We start from the raw sequence: 17,903 nt of genomic DNA, 5'->3' as shown, positions 1-17,903 counted from the left end.
TGTGGAGTTTGGTGAATTCTTTATAGATTTTGGATACTAGCCCTTTGTCTGATACATCATTTGCAAATATCTTTTCCCATTCCGTCGGTTGCCTTTTAGTTTTGTTGATTATTTCCTTTGCAGTGCAGAAGCTTTTTATCTTCATGAGGTCCCAATAGTTCATATTTGCTTTTAATTCCCTTGCCTTTGGAGATGTGTCAAGTAAGGAATTGCTGTGGCTGAGGTCAGAGAGGTATTTTCCTGCTTTCTCCTCTAGGGTTTTGATGGTTTCCTGTCTCACATTCAGGTCCTCCATCTATTTTGAGTTTATTTTTGAGAATGGTGTAAGAAAGTGGTCTGGTTTCATTCTTCGGCATGTTGCTGTCCAGTTCTCCCAGCCCATTTGTTAAAGAGACTGTCTTTTTTCAATTGGATATTCTTTCCTGCTTTGTCAAAGATTAGTTGGCCATACTTTTGTGGGTCCAATTCTGGAGTCTCTATTCTATTCCATTGGTCTGTGTGCCAATACCATGCTGTCTTGATGACTGCAGCTTTGTAGTAGAAAGTCTGGGATTGTGATGCCTCCTGCTTTGGTCTTCTTCTTCAAAATTACTTTGGCTATTCGGGGTCTTTTGTGGTTCCATACAAATTTTAGGATTGCTTGTTCCAGCTTCGAGAAGAATGCTGGTGCAATTTTGATTGGGATTGCATTGAATGTGTAGATTGCTTTGGGTAGTATTGACATTTTAACAATATTTATTCTTCTAATCCATGAGCACGGAATGTTTTTTCATTTCTTTGTATCTTCTTCAATTTCCTTCATAAGCTTTCTATAGTTGTCAGCATACAGATCTTTCACATCTTTGGTTAGGCTTATTTCTAGGTATTTTATGACTCTTGGTGCAATTGTGAATGGGGTCAGTTTCTTTATTTGTCTTTCTGTTGCTTCATTATTAGTGTATAAGAATGCAGCTGATTTCTGTACATTAATTTTGCATCCTGTGACTTTGCTGAATTCATGTATCAGTTCTGGTAGACTTTTGGTGGGGTCTGTTGGGTTTTCCATGTATAATATCATGTCATCTGCAAAAAGTGAAAGCTTGACTTCATCTTTGCCAATTTTAATGCCTTTGATTTCCTTTTGTTGTCTGATTGCTGATGCTAGGACTTCCAACACTATGTGAAACAGCAGCGGTGAGAGTGGACATCCCTGTCGTGTTCCTGATCTCAGGGGGAAAGCTGTCAGTTTTTCCCCATTGAGGATGATATTAGCTGTGGGCTTTTCATAAATGGCTTTTATTAGGTTTAAGTATGTTCCTTCTATCCCGACTTTCTCGAGGGTTTTTATTAAGAAAGAATGCTGAATTTGGTCAAATGCTTTTTCTGCATCGATTGACAGGATCTTATGGTTCTTATTTTTTCTTTTATTAACGTGATGTATCACGTTGATTGATTTATGAGTGTTGAACCAGTCCTGAAGCCCAAGAATGAATCCCACTTGATCATGGTATGTAATTCTTTTTATATGCTGTTGAATTGGATTTGCTAGTATCTGATTGAGAATTTTTGCGTCCATATTCATCAGGGTTATTGGCCTGTAGTTCTCTTTTTTTACTGGGTCTCTGTCTGGTTTGGGAATCAAAGTAATGCTGGCTTCATAGAATGAGTCTGGAAGTTTTCCTTCCCTTTCTATTTTTTGGAACAGCTTGAGAAGGATAGGTATTACCTCTGCTGTAAATGTTTGGTAGAATTCCCCTGGGAAGCCATCTGGTCCTGGGCTCTTATTTGTTGGGAGGTTTTTGATAACTGATTCAATTTTTTCGCTGGTTATGGGTCTGTTCAAGTTTTCTATTTCTTCCTGTTTGAGTTTTGGAAGTGTGTGGGTGCTTAGGAATGTGTCCATTTCTTCCAGGTTGTCCAGTTTGTTGGCATATAATTTTTCATAGTATTCCCTGATAATTGCTTGCATTTCTGAGGGATTGGTTGTACTAATTCCATTTGCATTCATGACTTTATCTATTTGGGTCCTCTCCCTTTTCTTTGTGAGAAGCCTGGCTAGAGGTTTATCAATTTTGTTTATTTTTCAAAAAAACAACTCGTGGTTTCATTGATCTGCTCTACAGTTTTTTTTTAGATTCTATATTGTTTATTTCTGCTCTGATCTTTATTATTTCTCTTCTTCTGCTGGGTTTGGGGTGTCTTTGCTGTTCTGCTTCTATTTCCTTTAGGTGTGCTGTTAGATTTTGTATTTGGGATTTTTCTTGTTTCTTGAGATAGGCCTGGATTGCAATGTATCTTCCTCTCAGGACTGCCTTTGCTGCATCCCAAAGCGTTTGGACTGTTGTATTTTCATTTTGATTTGTTTCCATATATTTTTAAATTTCTTCTCTAAGTGCCTGGTTGACCCATTCATTCTTTAGTCGGGTGTTCTTTAACCTCCATGCTTTTGGAGGTTTTCCAGGCTTTTTCCTGTGGTTGATTTCAACTTTCATAGCACTGTGGTCTGAAAGTGTGCATGGTATGATCTCACTTCTTGTATACTTATGAAGGGCTGTTTTGTGACCCAGTCAGTATGTGATCTATCTTGGAGAATGTTCCATGTGCACTCGAGAAGAAAGTATATTCTGTTGCTTTGGGATGCAGAGTTCTAAATATATCTGTCAAGTCCATCTGATCCAATGTATCATTCAGGGCCCTTGTTTCTTTATTGATCCTGTGTCTACATGATCTCTCCATTCCTGTAAGTGGGGTATTAAAGTCCCCTGCAATTACCAGATTCTTATCAATAAAGTTGCTTATGTTTGTGATTAACTGTTTTATATATTTGGGGGCTCCGTATTGGGTGCATAAACATTTATAATCATTAGCTCTTCTGATGGATAGACCCTGTAATTATTATATAATGCCCTTCTTCATCTCTTGTTACAGCCTTTAATTTAAAGTCTAGTTTGTCTGATATAAGTATGGCTACTCCAGCTTTCTTTTGACTTCCAGTAGCATGATAGATAGTTCTCCATCCCCTCACTCTCAATCTAACGGTGTCCTCAGGTCTAAAATGAGTCTCTTGTAGACAGAAAATAGATGGGTCTTGTTTCATTATCCATTCTGATACCCTATGTCTTTTGGTTGGAGCATTTAGTCCATTTACATTCAGTGTTGTTATTGAAAGATATGGGTTTAGAGTCAACATGATGTGTGTGGGTTTCATGCTTGCAGTGATGTCTCTGGTACTTTGCGGTCCTTGCAACATTTCACTCACAGAATCTCCCTTAGGATCTCTTGTAGGGCTGGTTTAGTGGTGATGAATTCCTTCAGTTTTTGTTTGTTTGGGAAAACCTTTATCTGTCCTTCTATTCTGAATGACAGACTTGCTGGATAAAGGATTCTTGGCTGCATATTTTTTCTGTTCATCACATTGAAGACTTCCTGCCATTCCTTTCTGGCCTGCCAAGTTTCAGTAGATAGGTCTGCTACTACCCTTATCTGTTTACCTTTGTCTTAGGGCCTGTTTATCCCTACCTGCTTTCAGAATTCTCTCTTTATCCTTGTATTTTGCCAGTTTCACTATGATATGTCGTGCAGAAGATCGATTCAAGTCACGTCTGAAGGGAGTTCTCTGTGCCTCTTGGATTTCAATGCCTTTTTCCTTCCCCAGATCAGGGAAGTTCTCAGCTACGATTTGCTCAAGTATACCTTTAGCCCCCTTCTCTCTCTCTTCTTCTTCTAGAATTCCTATGATACGGATATTGTTCTTTTTGATTGCATCACTTAGTTCTCTAATTCTGCCCTCATACTCCTGGATTTTTTTTATCTCTTTTTCTCAGCCTCCTCTTTTTCCGTAATTTTATCTTCTAATATACCTATTCTCTCCTCTGCCTCTTGAATCTGTGCTCTGGCCGCCTCCGTTTTATTTTGCATCTCATTTATAGCATTTTTTAGTTCCTCATGACTATTTCTTAGTCCCTTGATCTCTGTAGCAATAGATTCTCTGCTGTCCTGTATGGTTTTTTTTTCAAGTCCTGTGAGTAATTTTATGACTATTATTCTAAATTTTTGTTCACTTATGTTGCTTAAATTCGTTTTGATCAATTCATTATTTGTCGCTACTTCCTGGAATTTCTTTTGAGGAAAATTCTTCTGTTTTGTCATTTTTGGTAGTTTTCTGTCCCTTATGTATTTTAAAGCTTGTGTGTTCTGCACCTGCCAGCCCTGCTGTATTAAAGGAGGGTCATACACTGTCCAGGGTCTGGCCCTTCAGGAGGTGCTCTTTTGGAGATTGTTACTTGCTCTGTGTTGTTGTGACTTTGGTTATATTATTACTGTACTTGTAGTAGTATTTTACTATGAGTAAATATTTACGAGTAAAAAAACTTTCCACCAGGTGTGCTTTGAATTTTTCCTTGGAGTAACCCTGTAAAGGAAAACAGACAAACTGGAGACAAAAACATGCAAACACACAAACAAATAAAAGCAAAAACCTAAAGTCTAAAAACAAAAAACCCCAAAACACCTGCCACAAGTAAAGAAGAAGGTGAAAGCGGTGATGATGGAAGAGCACATACAAAGAGAGAAATGACAGGAGCTGGGAAGGAGGGCAGAGAAAAAATAAACATTGATAGGCAGAGAAACTAAAAGGCCTAATCCAGAGAGAGAGAAAGGAAATAAAGAAGGCGGCAGAGAAAATAAATGAAGATAAAATTACCCAGACAGAGAAACTATATGGCTTGATTATTCCAGGGAGAGAGAAAGGAGTGTAAAGAAGGAGCTGTAGAACATGTATTAAGACAATGGATTCAATATGTCTTTTTAGACAGACCAATAACCAGAGTAACCAGCCTAGGGGAAGGAAGAGATAAGGAGGAGAAATGGGGCAGGGGCACGATATATTACATATCCAGAATTGACCTATAGTTAATCCTGGCAATGCTGCATCGCTTGTAGGTAGTAGTTATCTTCAGGGTCTATGCCACTCCGGTGGATATGCAGTCACCCAGTGCAAGGGGGCATGGTTTGGCGTTTTCTGGACCAACTTCCACTATGGGCCTGGGAGTGATCCCTTGAGGCGCCACCTTGGTGGTGGCAGTGGTGGTGGTGGTGGTGGTGGGATGGAGGGGCGGGGGGCAGAGGGTGGGGTGGGGGGGGAATGATGATTCCCCAGTCTCTTCTTCACAGAGCTGGAGCTAGAGCTGGTGGACTCAGTTTGAGTCATCCTCACTGTGCCGTGGGCACAGATGGGGCAGGCCTTCTCTCTCTGCCAACTCCCCTGACCCTGCGCTTGGCTAGGATTCAAAGTCTCGCTCCGTGGTTCTGACGCTGGGGAAGCGCCTTTCAGTGCAGGATATGTGGTCCCAGCTGGCTTTGTCTGTGCTGCAGCACTTCAGGGAGGATCTCCTTCTCCTACAGAGGAGCTCCTGGGGTGCCACACGAAGGTAGGCTTTGTTTTTTCCCACAGCACTCCAGGGGAACAGTGGCCTTACCCTTCTGTAGACTGAGCCCTCCACCCAGCCACCGTACCCGGAGGTGGTGGACACAGGCAGGTTCTGTGCTATTGCGCAGCCCTCCAAGGAGGGAACCTCTTTCTCCAGCTGCAGACTGAGTCTCTGACCTACCACCGCACCCAGGCCTGGCTCCTCTCCTCCCCAGGTGTGCGAACAGGGAGCTGGCCCAGTCCAAAGAAAGCCCCCCAGTTAGAGATCAGATGCCTCTCAGTCTCATTCCAAGGTCTTTCTCTTGTCCAGATACAGTCCTGCACTTCCCTTGCCACTCTTTCTCTTCCCTTTGTCTCTCGCAGAAGGGAGTGTCTTCCCTCCATGCCCATGTGGCCTTTTTTATGTCTCCCAGTCCACCTTTTTTCCAGTTTTCCCATTTTCTTCCTAGTAGATTCAGTCTCTTTTCCTGCCAGGCTCTGGTGTTCAAAGTCTTTGGCTTCTACACTTCTTTGTTTGAGAGATGCAGGACGTATGGATTCCCCCTACTTCTCCACCATGTTGGCCGCCCATCTGGTGGCTAATGGTCAACCACCAGTGGTGGTTGATTTTTGTTTTGCTCTTAGTCTTGGTTTCTGTATTCTAATTCTGCAGGATTTAGAATCATTTCCGAGGCTTCAGTGGAAACCTTTACAGCTTGACCAACTCCATCTAACTTGGTTGGACTGGGACCTCAGACTGTCTCCCTAATATTGCATAGGTATAGAATCCCTCTAGCCTTCCAGCAGTTCCTTTATGCTGGGTTCTTCAGAGTCTCACAAATGCTCAGTTTTGGAATCAGGCAAGAATTTGGGATAGTTTGTATGCACATTTTGTGATTTCTCCCTCACTTCTGACTGCTTTGGCAGGACTGAATTCCAGTTTCTGACTGCAGTCTAATAACACTGCCTGGTCAGCTTGCCTTCTGGCTTCCCTTGTGGTCAAGCGTTGTATTTGTTTCAGTTTTGATTGCTTTGGCTGTTCTCCAGAACCTTCAAACTGTTTTTAAAAATATTTTGTTCAGGGTTCATAGTTATTATCAGTAGAGGTTTAGCCCAGTTCACCCTAACTCCTCATTATCAGAACCAGAACTCTAAACTCAGTCTGGTTCTGAATTGTAAGCTTTTAGGATGAAGACCATCACTTGTGAGTTATTCACACTTCACAGCAAAACCCTAGGTTTTTGACACTACGTAGGCACTGGAAGGCTTAATGGAGTCCTCTTTATTTCTTCCACCCTGTTTCTTCTTATTCCTTCCTCAGATGCTCAGTTCAAAAACAGTGAAAGGATTGTGTGTACTGGGAGTAGGGATTCCTAATGATAACCTCAATAATGCATATATTCATTGATTGTAATTTATTTCCCAATATTTTTTATTTCCTTTATTTTTTTTATACCATATTTAACTCGCAGAGTGGTTCTTTTGCCCTTGAATCACTGAGAGTTGATTTGATGGTACATGAGAGAATTCCATGTCGTCTCTGACTTGTTTTACAGAAGAGAGCAGGAGACCGGACCCTGCCTCCTGGGGCATGGGGAGGGGGTGAGGGACTCCTTCTTTCTCATCTGTCCCCTCTCAGTCTGCATTTAACTTGCTCAACTTGTTTCCTACTCAGAGCGGCTATGAAGTTTTCTTTAATGGGCACTGATAACTGGCTAATTTCCTGGGCTCTGTGTGTGTTGCAGCAGGAGTTGTTTGACCATCACATCTTTCCTCTGCATTAAACTATGAAAGTTGTCTTTGTTGTTTGTTGTTAACATGTTTTATCCATTCATTTAAAAATAACACATGTAAATCTGAATTTTCTGTTCTTCTGTACTGCATTTCATAGTAGAAGTTTGTAATTTCCATTTTCATAGACTGCTTAAGTCTTTTGACTTTTCTAAACCTCCCAGCTTCACTCTCATTTGTCCAGGCTGCAGCACTGGCCGTATGTCAGTGTTTGGCTGTGGAGTCCACTCACCCGTCAAGCCCTGTGTTTGAAGACTGCAGCTCCAGTGAGGCCACAACACCTGTCCCTGTACAGCATGTTCGCCCTGTCAGAGCAAAGAAGCGCAAACAGTCACCTGCTCCTGCTCTGCCTATTGTGGTTCAACTCATGGAAATGGGATTTCCTAGAAGGAACATAGAGTTTGCACTGAAGTCACTCACTGGTGCCTCAGGGAATGCTGCTGGCTTGCCAGGTATTTTGTTTTCCTGTGGGTGTTTCACTTAATTTGCCCACACATTTGTTTGTGGGTTTATCTTGAGATGCTAACATCAGATGCCTATGGGCAGGTGGGTGCTGTGTATCCTCACTCAGGGTGCACTGTGTGTACTTGCTTGTAGGTGTGGAGGCCTTGGTTGGGTGGCTGCTGGACCATGCTGATGTGCAGGTCACAGATCTTTCGGATGCAGACACAGGGTCTGAGGAGTGTTCAGATGAGGAGGTGGTGGAGGATATGGACGACGCAGCCTATGCTGTGGTTAGTGCCTCCTGTGTGGTTGCCCATCTGCCTGTATCTACCTGTCCTGTGCTTTGGGATTCCTGTATGCTGTTCCATGAGGTCTCTCTGCAGTTTTGCCAGGCACACAGTAAAGCTAAGTGCTAATTGTTTTTTTGTGCCTTAATTACTTGAGCTGTAAAACAGACCCTTGTTCAACATCTAATGGTATTGGGTAGCCAACACCCATTTTTGTGTCATATAAAAAGCATGTTTTATATGACACAGTGACTTCTGATTTCAGTAAATTGTTTCATGAGATTAATTTGGAAATGTCTCAGAAATTTTCTATACTTTTAGCTTTTGATATTCATTCTGTTTACCATATTGTGTCTTTTAGAATGAAGAATTTTATAGTGAAAATACGTATAATATTTCATATTTTATTTTTTGATATTAAAGATTTCACATACTTCAAGTAGGCTTATCTGGCTCACAGTTTTTAAAAAATGTATTTATCTTTTGTAGTCTACTGGTGCTGTTGTAACAGAGAGCCAGACGTACAAAAAACGAGCTGATTTCTTGAGTAATGATGATTATGCTGTCTATGTGAGAGAGAATATTCAGGTGAGTAAATGTCTTAGGCTGGAACCTTGTTCAGGTTTTCAGTGAGCAGAGGCCTGGCGAAGGAGGGCACAGAACCCAGCAGGGAGGCTGTTGTGACTGGAGCAGAGGACAGAGGAAGAGAAGATGAGCAAGGGGTGCCAAAGCTAGAGAGCCATGGCACAAAGACCTGTGCTTCTCAATTATTCCCATTTTGGACATTTTAAAAAACCTATTTCTGCTTGTTTTTCTTATATCATTCTTACTCCCATCTAATTTAAAAAAAAATTTTTTTTTTTCAACGTTTATTTATTTTTGGGACAGAGAGAGACAGAGCATGAACAGGGGAGGGGCAGAGAGAGAGGGAGACACAGAATCGGAAACAGGCTCCAGGCTCTGAGCCATCAGCCCAGAGCCTGACGCGGGGCTCGAACTCACGGACCGCGAGATCGTGACCTGGCTGAAGTCGGACGCTTAACCGACTGCGCCACCCCCCAGGCGCCCCCTAATTTTTAAAATCTAGTTAGGCTTATTTATTTATTTATTTATTTATTTATTTATTTAAAAAAATTTTTTTTCAACGTTTACTTATTTTTGAGACAGAGAGAGACAAAGCATGAACGGGGGAGGGTCAGAGAGAGGGAGACACAGAATCCGAAACAGGCTCTAGGCCCTGAGCCGTCAGCACAGAGCCCGATGCAGGGCTCGAACTCACGGACCGTGAGATCATGACCTGAGCCGAAGTCGGCCGCTTAACCGACTGAGCCACCCAGGTGCCCCTAGTTAGGCTTTTTATGTAGTCCTTTATGTATCTTAAATCTTTTCTTTAGTTGTTTTAATTCTTTTGTTCTAGTTAGTATACTTTAGAGAAAATCCCAGAAATCATCTCATTTAATCTGTAAATCTGTTAATATACATTCCTAACACAAAAAAGGTTTTGTTTTTGTTTTTGTTTTTGTTTTTGTTTTTGTTTTTGTTTTGGTGAGCTCTACACCCAGCATGGGGCTTGAACTCACGACCCTGAGATAAAGAATTCCATGCTCTACTAACTGAGCCAGCCAGGTGTCCCGATAAAGGATTTGTTTATAACAACATTACTGTTACCTAACATTAGCTAAGAAAATAAGCAATAATTCTATAATATCATCTCATCTCCAGTGCTTACTCAGATTTTCCCACTTTTCTCAGAAATTGCTTTTTTTTTTTTTTATAAATTTTTTTTTTTTTCAACGTTTTTTATTTATTTTTGGGACAGAGAGAGACAGAGCATGAACGGGGGAGGGGCAGAGAGAGAGGGAGACACAGAATCGGAAACAGGCTCCAGGCTCTGAGCCATCAGCCCAGAGCCTGACGCGGGGCTCGAACTCACGGGCCGCGAGATCGTGACCTGGCTGAAGTCGGACGCTTAACCGACTGCGCCACCCAGGCGCCCCAGAAATTGCTTTTTGAAAACAGTAACATTTTTGAATTTGGATACAAACAGGGTCATACACCTGACATTTGGATGATGTCTCTCTGAAGTGTCTTTTAACCTGGAACAGTTTTCCCCTCCCATTTCTTTTTCTCCTTTCCATGTCATTTATTTGTGGCTTCTTCCTCCCTCTTCTGCATCTCCTGTTAAATCAGAATAAGGGCTGGTGGGGTCGGGGAGCTGTTGGACTCAGGAAGTGTCTTAGGCACGAATGCATCATCTGGACCAAAATGCAGTGTTGCTGGTTAGGTCTTGTTAGTCTATTCCATCTGCTAAGAAGTTCTCTATTGTTCACTTTTGCACTTTGATATCCATTTGTGTTACCACCTAGACTTTTTATGAGGGGTTGCATAATAGTGATTTTCTAACTGTGTCATGCCTTTCAAATTTATTAGCTGGAGTTTATTCTTTGAAGAATGCTTTTTAAATCAACTCTAGTTACTCTTTATAATACAGTTATATAGGAAAGTAAGAATAAGTGCTTGCTTTTTTTTTTTGTTTTTAGTTTTTTGTTTTTGTTTTTGCTTTATCAATTTTCAGAATGGTGAATTGGTGCCATGGAACTTACACAGGTGACCAAAAGAACCTTTGCTTATTATCATTGTGATAAATTTATTGACTAATATGGATTTGATGTGTTTCAACCATTATTCCTATTGATTAAATTGTTCTTTTGAGTGAACACATTAATCTTTGAGCACTCCCTTGCTTTATGGCACAAGTTGATCCATGCTCATCTTGTGTATTTCCTGCTCCAGACATTGAGCCAGCAAGTTTTCTAAAGAGCCCTGGTTCCACTTAGTGTAAAATGATTTTGAGAGTATACTCAGTGCTAGAAGAAATCCTTTCTTAGATAATGCTACATATAATTGTTCATCTATACATTGGACTGAATTTTTAATTTAATTTTAATCTTAGGTGGGAATGATGGTTAGATGCTGTCGAACATATGAAGAAGTGTGTGAAGGAGACGTGGGCAAAGTTATCAAATTGGATAGAGATGGATTACATGACCTTAATGTGCAGTGTGATTGGCAGCAGAAAGGAGGCACTTACTGGGTTAGGTATATTCATGTGGAACTTATAGGTGAGCACATTTTTAAGTGAGTTGTTACACTTTTTTCTTAATTAGTGACAGAGTTCCCAGGAATGAATACTAATTATAGTTCACTTATTGTAATTTCTAGGCTATCCTCCACCAAGTTCTCCTTCTCACATAAAGATTGGTGATAAAGTTCGTGTCAAAGCCTCAGTCACCACACCAAAATACAAGTGGGGATCTGTGACTCATCAAAGTGTGGGGGTTGTAAAAGGTAATATTATCCAGGCAACAAAAGTCCAGATGTTAGCTTTTCATCAACTAATATGATAAAGTCATTTTTTTTTTTCATTCAGGGGCAAGAAAAACAAGTATGAAGATAGCTTATAGTGTTTTTTTGCTTGTCAGTGTTCTCTAGACCAGGAACTCACATATAGTTGAACAGAGTCAGGTTTATTAACTCATTGCCACTTGTGAGGATGCATACCCCAGAAAATGGGGTGTCTCCATAGGTGGGTATAGCAAAGGATTAATGGGGTTTGTGTTGGATACTTTGGGAAAAGTTTAAAGGAGTAGAGTTATTCTAAGAATGGGTGTCTTAATAATTATTATCTATATGTCAGAAAGAATGGAGCTATGATAAAGTTAATGATTGGCAAGGAAGCAGTTGTTCATATTAACCAGGATTGGAGGTTAGGGGAGGGTGTCTGGTTGTGTTTGTGGTTTGGGTTAGATTTGAACTTGATCAGACATGATTAAAGAGCAGTTTTGGTTTTGTCTTGATTCATTACAGTCACAGGGTAATCTTATTTGATGTTGGTGTTCTGTAAACTTGTTCTATCATTCTGCCAAATGGCCTATATGTGAATGTTTGGCCAACCCCCTCAATTGGGGACTGTTTCTGTCTCTCTCTCTCTCTGCTATATAAAAATTTAGGACTAAATTTAAGAAAAGGAAAAGTGCAAATGATGGGATTTAGGAACTGGAAATACAAAATTCTTTTCAGTTTATGTTTAAATGTGATATTATAGAGATTTCAAACTAATCAGTGTACTTTAAAAGGTATACTATGTCCATTTGAACAATTACATGAGAAGTAATTAAAAATGCATGTGGTTTTATTTTATCTTTAAACTCTTTTAATGGCATAAAGAGATCCTGTTTTGTTTTGTTTGAACCTTCTATAATACTCACTGTCAAATACCTTAGATTAGAAATGGCCATAATGGTGGTGCTTGTCTAGTGGGAGTGTTAGAATGTTTCAGGTTACATGAGAACAAATGGTTTATTTAACATTTTACTTTAGTTTAACATTTTTCTTCAGTTAACAGGTTCTTAAAAGCTTTATGAATCAAAACAGATTTATTAACATAAGTTTTTATTATTACAGCATATTTGACATATGATGTTATATTAGTTTCAGGTGCACAACATAGTGATTCAACAATTCATTATATTATACAGTGCTCATCACAATGAATGTAGTTACCACCTATCACCATACAATGTTATCACAATATTACTGACTATATTCCCTATGTTTCATCTCTGTAACTTTTTTATTTTGTAAGTGGAGATCTGTACTTCTATTTTAATTTAATTTATGTTTTAAATTTATATCCAAGTTAGTTAGCATGTAGTGCAGCAATGATTTCAGGAGTAGATTCCTTAATGCCCCTTACCCATTTAGCCCATCACCCCTCCCACAATCCTTCCAGTAACCCTCTGTTTGTTCTCCATATTTAAGAGTCTCTTATGTTTTTGTCCCCCTCCCTGTTTTTATATTATTTTTGCTTCCCTTCCCTTGTGTTCATCTGTTCTGTGTCTTAAAGTCCTCATATGAGTGAAGTCATATATTTGTCTTTCTCTGACTAATTTTGCTTAGCATAATACCCTCTAGTTCCATCCACGTAGTTGCAGATGGCAAGATTTCATTCTTTTTGATTGCCAAGTAATGCTCCATTGTATATATATACCACATCTTATCCATCGTTGGTCATTTGGGCTCTTTCCACACTTTGGCTGTTGTTGATAGTGCTGCTATAAATATTGGGGTGCATGCGCCCCTTTGAAACAGCATACCTCTATCCCTTGGATAAATACCTAGTAGTGCAATTGCTGGGTTGTAAGGTAGTTCTATTTTTAACTTTTTGAGGAACCTCCATACTGTTTCCCAGAGTGGCTGCACCAGTTTGCATTCCCACCAGCAGTGCAAAAGAGATCCTCCTTCTCCACATCCTTGCCAACATCTGTTGTTGCCTGAGTTGTTAATGTTAGCCATTCTGACAGGTGTGAGGTGGTATCTCATTGTGGTTTTGATTTGTATTTCCCTGATGATGAGTGATGTTGAGCATTTTTTCATGTGTCATTTGGCCATCTGGATGTCTTCTTTGGAGAAGTGTCTATTCATGCCTTTTGCCCATTTCTTCACTGGATTGTTTTCTGGGTGTTGAGTTTGGTAAGTTCTTTTATAGATTTTGGATACTAACCCTTTATCTGATACGTTGTTTGCAAATATCTTCTCCCATTGTCAGTTGCTTTTAGTTTTGCTGATTGTTTCCTTTGCTGTGCAGAAGCTTTTTATTTTGACTCATCAGAATAGTTCCCAGTAGTTCCCAATAGTTCCCAATAGACTTCCAATAGTTCATTTTTGCTTTTGTTTCCCTTGTCTCCGGAGACTTGTTGAGTAAGAAGTTGTTGCGGCCAAGGTCAGAGAGTTTTTTGCGTGCTTTCTCCTTGAGGATTTTGATGGCTTTCTGTCTTACGTTTAGGTCTTTCATCCATTTTGAGTTTATTTTTGTGTATGGTGTAGGAAAGTGGTCCAGGTTCATTGTTCTGCATGTTGCTGTCCAGTTTTCCCAGCACCAGTTGCTGAAGAGACTGTCTTTTTTCCTGCTTTGTCAAAGATTAGTTGGCCATACGTTTGTGGGTCCATTTCTGGGTTCTCTATTCTGTTCCACTGATCTGAGTGTCTGTTCTTGTGCCATGTACTTCTTTTTTAAAATTTATTTTTATTTTTTAAAATTTTATTGAAATCCAAATTCTAACATAATAATGTAATAATGATTTTAGTAGTAGAATTTAGTGATTCATCACTTACATATAGCACTCATTGCTCATGGCAACAAGTACCTTAATGCCCATCACCCATTTACTCCATCCTCCCCACCCAGTACCTCTCCAGCAACTCTCAGTTTGTTCTCTGTATTTAAGAGTCTCTTATGACTTGCCTCCTTTCTGTTTTTATCTTATTTTTGCTTCCCTTCCCTTATGTTCATCTGTTTTGTTTCTTAAATTCCACATATGAATGAAATCATATAATTTTAATGTTTATTTTTGAGAGAGAGACAGAACGTGAGTGGGCAAGGAGCAGAGAGAGAGAGACAGACAGACAGACAGACAGACAGAATCAGAAGCAGGCTCCATGCTCTGAGCTGTCAGCACAGAGCCTGATGAGGGGCTCTAACTCACAAACTGTGATATCATGACCTGAGCCAAAGTTGGACGCTTAACTGGCTAAGTCATCCAGGTGCTCCTCATGATAAATTTTGAAAATAAGAACTTGGTTCAGAAGTTAATGTTTTGTAGCAGAGTGCTCTCACCCAAGGTCAAGAGATCTCTTAACATTATTAGTTTTATTTCCTAAGATACTAAATGGAGTTTTTGACTTGATGTAATTAAAAACAAAGTAACCATATTGTGGAAAATTTCAAACATATACAAGTAGAGAATATAGTGTAATGAGCCTCCGTGTGCCCATCACTTGGCTTCAACAGTTGTCAGCCCCTGGTCAAAGTTGTTTCATCCATGATCCCGCCCTTGGTTATTTTAAAGCTAATCCCTATTGACACCATGTGTTAGTTCGTCCATAAGTATCTTAGTATGTCTCTCTAAAAGAGAAATACTCTTGGTAAAACATAAATAACTATAATGTAATTATCACATGAGTAGTTAGGTATAGTTTTAATTTTAATTTTAGGTTTTTATTGGTGACTGAGATGTTTCAGCAATTTCTATTTTGTCCTAGCTTTCAGTGCAAATGGAAAAGATGTCATTGTCGACTTCCCTCAGCAGTCTCACTGGACCGGGCTGTTATCAGAAATGGAGTTGGTGCCTAGTGTTCATCCTGGGGTTACGTGAGTTAATTTTTATATCACTAGATTTGTTTTGGGGGAATGTTTTTCTTTGTAATTAAATTTAATAAACGGCCTTATCTTTTTCTTATAAACTCAATGGTTTTTTAAAAAATAGGTGTGATGGCTGTCAGATGTTTCCTATCAATGGATCTAGATTCAAATGCAGAAACTGTGATGACTTTGATTTTTGTGAAACATGTTTTAAGACCAGAAAACACAACACCAGGCATACATTTGGCAGAATAAATGAACCAGGTATGATAGAATGGTTGTTTTTTTTTAATAAAATATTATTAATGAAATAATTGTGCACACATATGTATTTAGTTTATTCTTTAAAGGTCATGTTTATATGGTGAGCACTGAATAGTGTACACAGTAAAACAGGAAACATGATCTTACACACTTGGTAACTTGGTATCTTTTTTTTTCAAGCAGTGAGGCACTGTGAGAATTGAATAACAGGATTTCTTTGCTTGTATTTTCATAAAGAACATTAAAAAGATCTTAAGAAACTAAGAAGTGTTTTATTCGATGGGGTGTGGAATTGGATAGATGGAGAGTGAGACTTTTTATTTGTGTATCTTTTATTATAATTTTTTGTTGTGGCAGAATACAACATAAAATTTGCCATATTAATCACTTTGAAGTGTAACAGTTCAGAGAATGTTGTACAACTATCACCTCTATTTACTTCCGAAACTTTTTCACTGCTCCAAAAAGAAACTCTGTACCATTAAGCAATAATTCTCCATTCTCCTCTCCCCCAGCCCCTGGCAACCTTTAGTCTGCTTTCTGTCTCCATAAATTTGATTACAGCATGTACCTCATATACGTGGAACCAAAATTTGCCTTTTTGTGTCTGGCTTATTTTACTTAGGATTATTTTTCCAAGGTTTATCCATGTTGTAGCATGTGGATACTTCTTTTTATAGCTGAATAATATGTCATTGTACGTACATACTACATGTTGTTTATACATTCATCCATTAATGAACATTTGGGTTGTTTCTGCCTTTCAGCTATTGTGAATAATGTTACTGTGAATATTGGTGTACAAATCTGTTTGAGTCCTTGTTTTTTAAATCGGTAGTGGAATTGCAGGGTCATATGGTAGTTCTTTAACTTTTTGAGAAAATGCCAAAATTGGCTGCACCATTTTATATTCTCACTAGTAATGTATAAGGGTTCTAATTTCTCCATCTCCTTACCAAAATTTGTTATTTATTATTATTATTTTTTTTAATTATAGCCATCTGATTTTAAGTTTCCCTAATGACAAATGACATTGAGCCTCTTTCCTTGTCATTTTGGCCATATCTTTTTTTGGAATATATCTATTTAAGTCCTTTGTGCATTAAAAAACATTTTTTTTTAATTTTTATTTTTGAGAGAGACAGACAGAGTGCAAATGGGAGATGAACAGAGAGGGAGACAGATTCCAAAGCAGGCTCTGAGTTGTCAGCACAGAGCCTGAGGCCGGACTCAAACTCATGAACTGCGAGATCATGACCTGAGCCGAAGTCGGATGCTTAACTGACTGAGCCACCAGACGCCCCTTTTTAATTTTTTTAATGTTTATTTATTTTTTGTTTTACCCCTTTTTAAACTTTTGATGTTGAGTTATAGAAATTCTTAAAATATTCTGCACATCAAACTCTAGGAGATAGGTGATTTGCAAATATTTCATCTCCTTCTTTGGGTTGTCTTTTCACTTTCTTGATAGGCTTCTGTGATACATAAGTTTTTAATGTTAATGAAATCCATTTTATCTATTATTTCTTTAGTTGTCTGTGTATTTGGTGTCATATTTGCTTTCGGTGTCAATAAATCCAAAGTCATGAATGAAGATTAATACCTATTTTTCTTTCTAATAGGTTATATAGTTTTAGCTCTTAAACTTAGGGTTTGATCCATTTTGAGTTAATTTTTGTACGTGGTATAGTGTAAGAGTTCAGTTTCATTCACTGAACATGTGTGCAGTCTAGTTTCCCGAAACTGTTGAAAAGACTATCTTTTCACCATTGAATGGTCTTGGTACCCTTTTTGAAAATCAATTGAACATAGATGTGAGAGTTTATTTTTGGGCTCCCAGTTCTGTTTTATTGTTTATTTGCTTATCCTTATGCCAGTAGCAAACCATACATTGTGATGATGGTAACTTTGTAGTAAGTTTTTGAAATTGGGAAGTGTGAATCCTCCAAAGTTGTTCTTTTTCAAGATTGTTTTGACTATTTGGTATCCCTTAAAATTCAATATGAATTTGGGGATGAATATTTCTGTTTTTATAAGCATTATTTGTATAGGAATTGCATTGAATTTCCTTATTGCTTTGGGCAGAATTGTCATTTTAATCATATTAAGTCTTCCAACCTATGAACGAGGGATATCTTTTCCATTTATTTACTAGACCTTCTTTCAGCAGTTTTTCTTTCAGCAATATTTTGTGATATTTCAGTTTACAAGTCTGTGCCTTCTTGATTAAATTTATTCCTAAGTATTTTTATGCCATATTAAATGGAATTCTTAATTTCCTTTTTGGAATATTTTTTGTTAGTATATAGAAATATACACTACACTTTCAACACATTTTGTGTGTTGAGTTAGTATCCAACATCTTTGCTGAATTTATTTATTGTCTCCTACAGTTTTTTTTTTTTTTGGTTTTTAAAAAATTTTTTTCTACATGTAAGCATAGTATCTATGCACCAAGATCATTTTACTTCTTCCTTTCTGATTTGAATGCCTTATATTTCTTTTTCCTGCTTTAGCTAGTTCTTCCAGT

General features: G+C 38.6%; 1 protein-coding gene across 5 annotated transcripts in view; it reads left to right on the top strand.

Moving 5' to 3' along the window:
* Positions 1 to 17,903, top strand: part of HERC2 (HECT and RLD domain containing E3 ubiquitin protein ligase 2) — a 284,479-nt gene that overhangs the window by 175,887 nt on the left and 90,689 nt on the right. For all 5 annotated transcript variants that reach the window (XM_047861969.1, XM_047861966.1, XM_047861967.1 and 2 more), the window contains 7 exons: positions 7,362 to 7,629; positions 7,775 to 7,911; positions 8,398 to 8,496; positions 10,862 to 11,030; positions 11,131 to 11,256; positions 15,010 to 15,118; positions 15,234 to 15,373. In XM_047861969.1, coding sequence (XP_047717925.1) covers positions 7,362 to 7,629; positions 7,775 to 7,911; positions 8,398 to 8,496; positions 10,862 to 11,030; positions 11,131 to 11,256; positions 15,010 to 15,118; positions 15,234 to 15,373 — 1,048 coding nt within the window. The remainder of the gene's footprint in view (positions 1 to 7,361; positions 7,630 to 7,774; positions 7,912 to 8,397; positions 8,497 to 10,861; positions 11,031 to 11,130; positions 11,257 to 15,009; positions 15,119 to 15,233; positions 15,374 to 17,903) is intronic.

The sequence above is a fragment of the Prionailurus viverrinus genome, chromosome B3 (genome assembly GCF_022837055.1).
Source record: "Prionailurus viverrinus isolate Anna chromosome B3, UM_Priviv_1.0, whole genome shotgun sequence".
Taxonomy (NCBI): domain Eukaryota; kingdom Metazoa; phylum Chordata; class Mammalia; order Carnivora; family Felidae; genus Prionailurus; species Prionailurus viverrinus.
The sequence above is the reverse complement of the archived record's forward strand: the minus strand, read 5'-3'. Positions and strand labels throughout refer to the sequence as shown.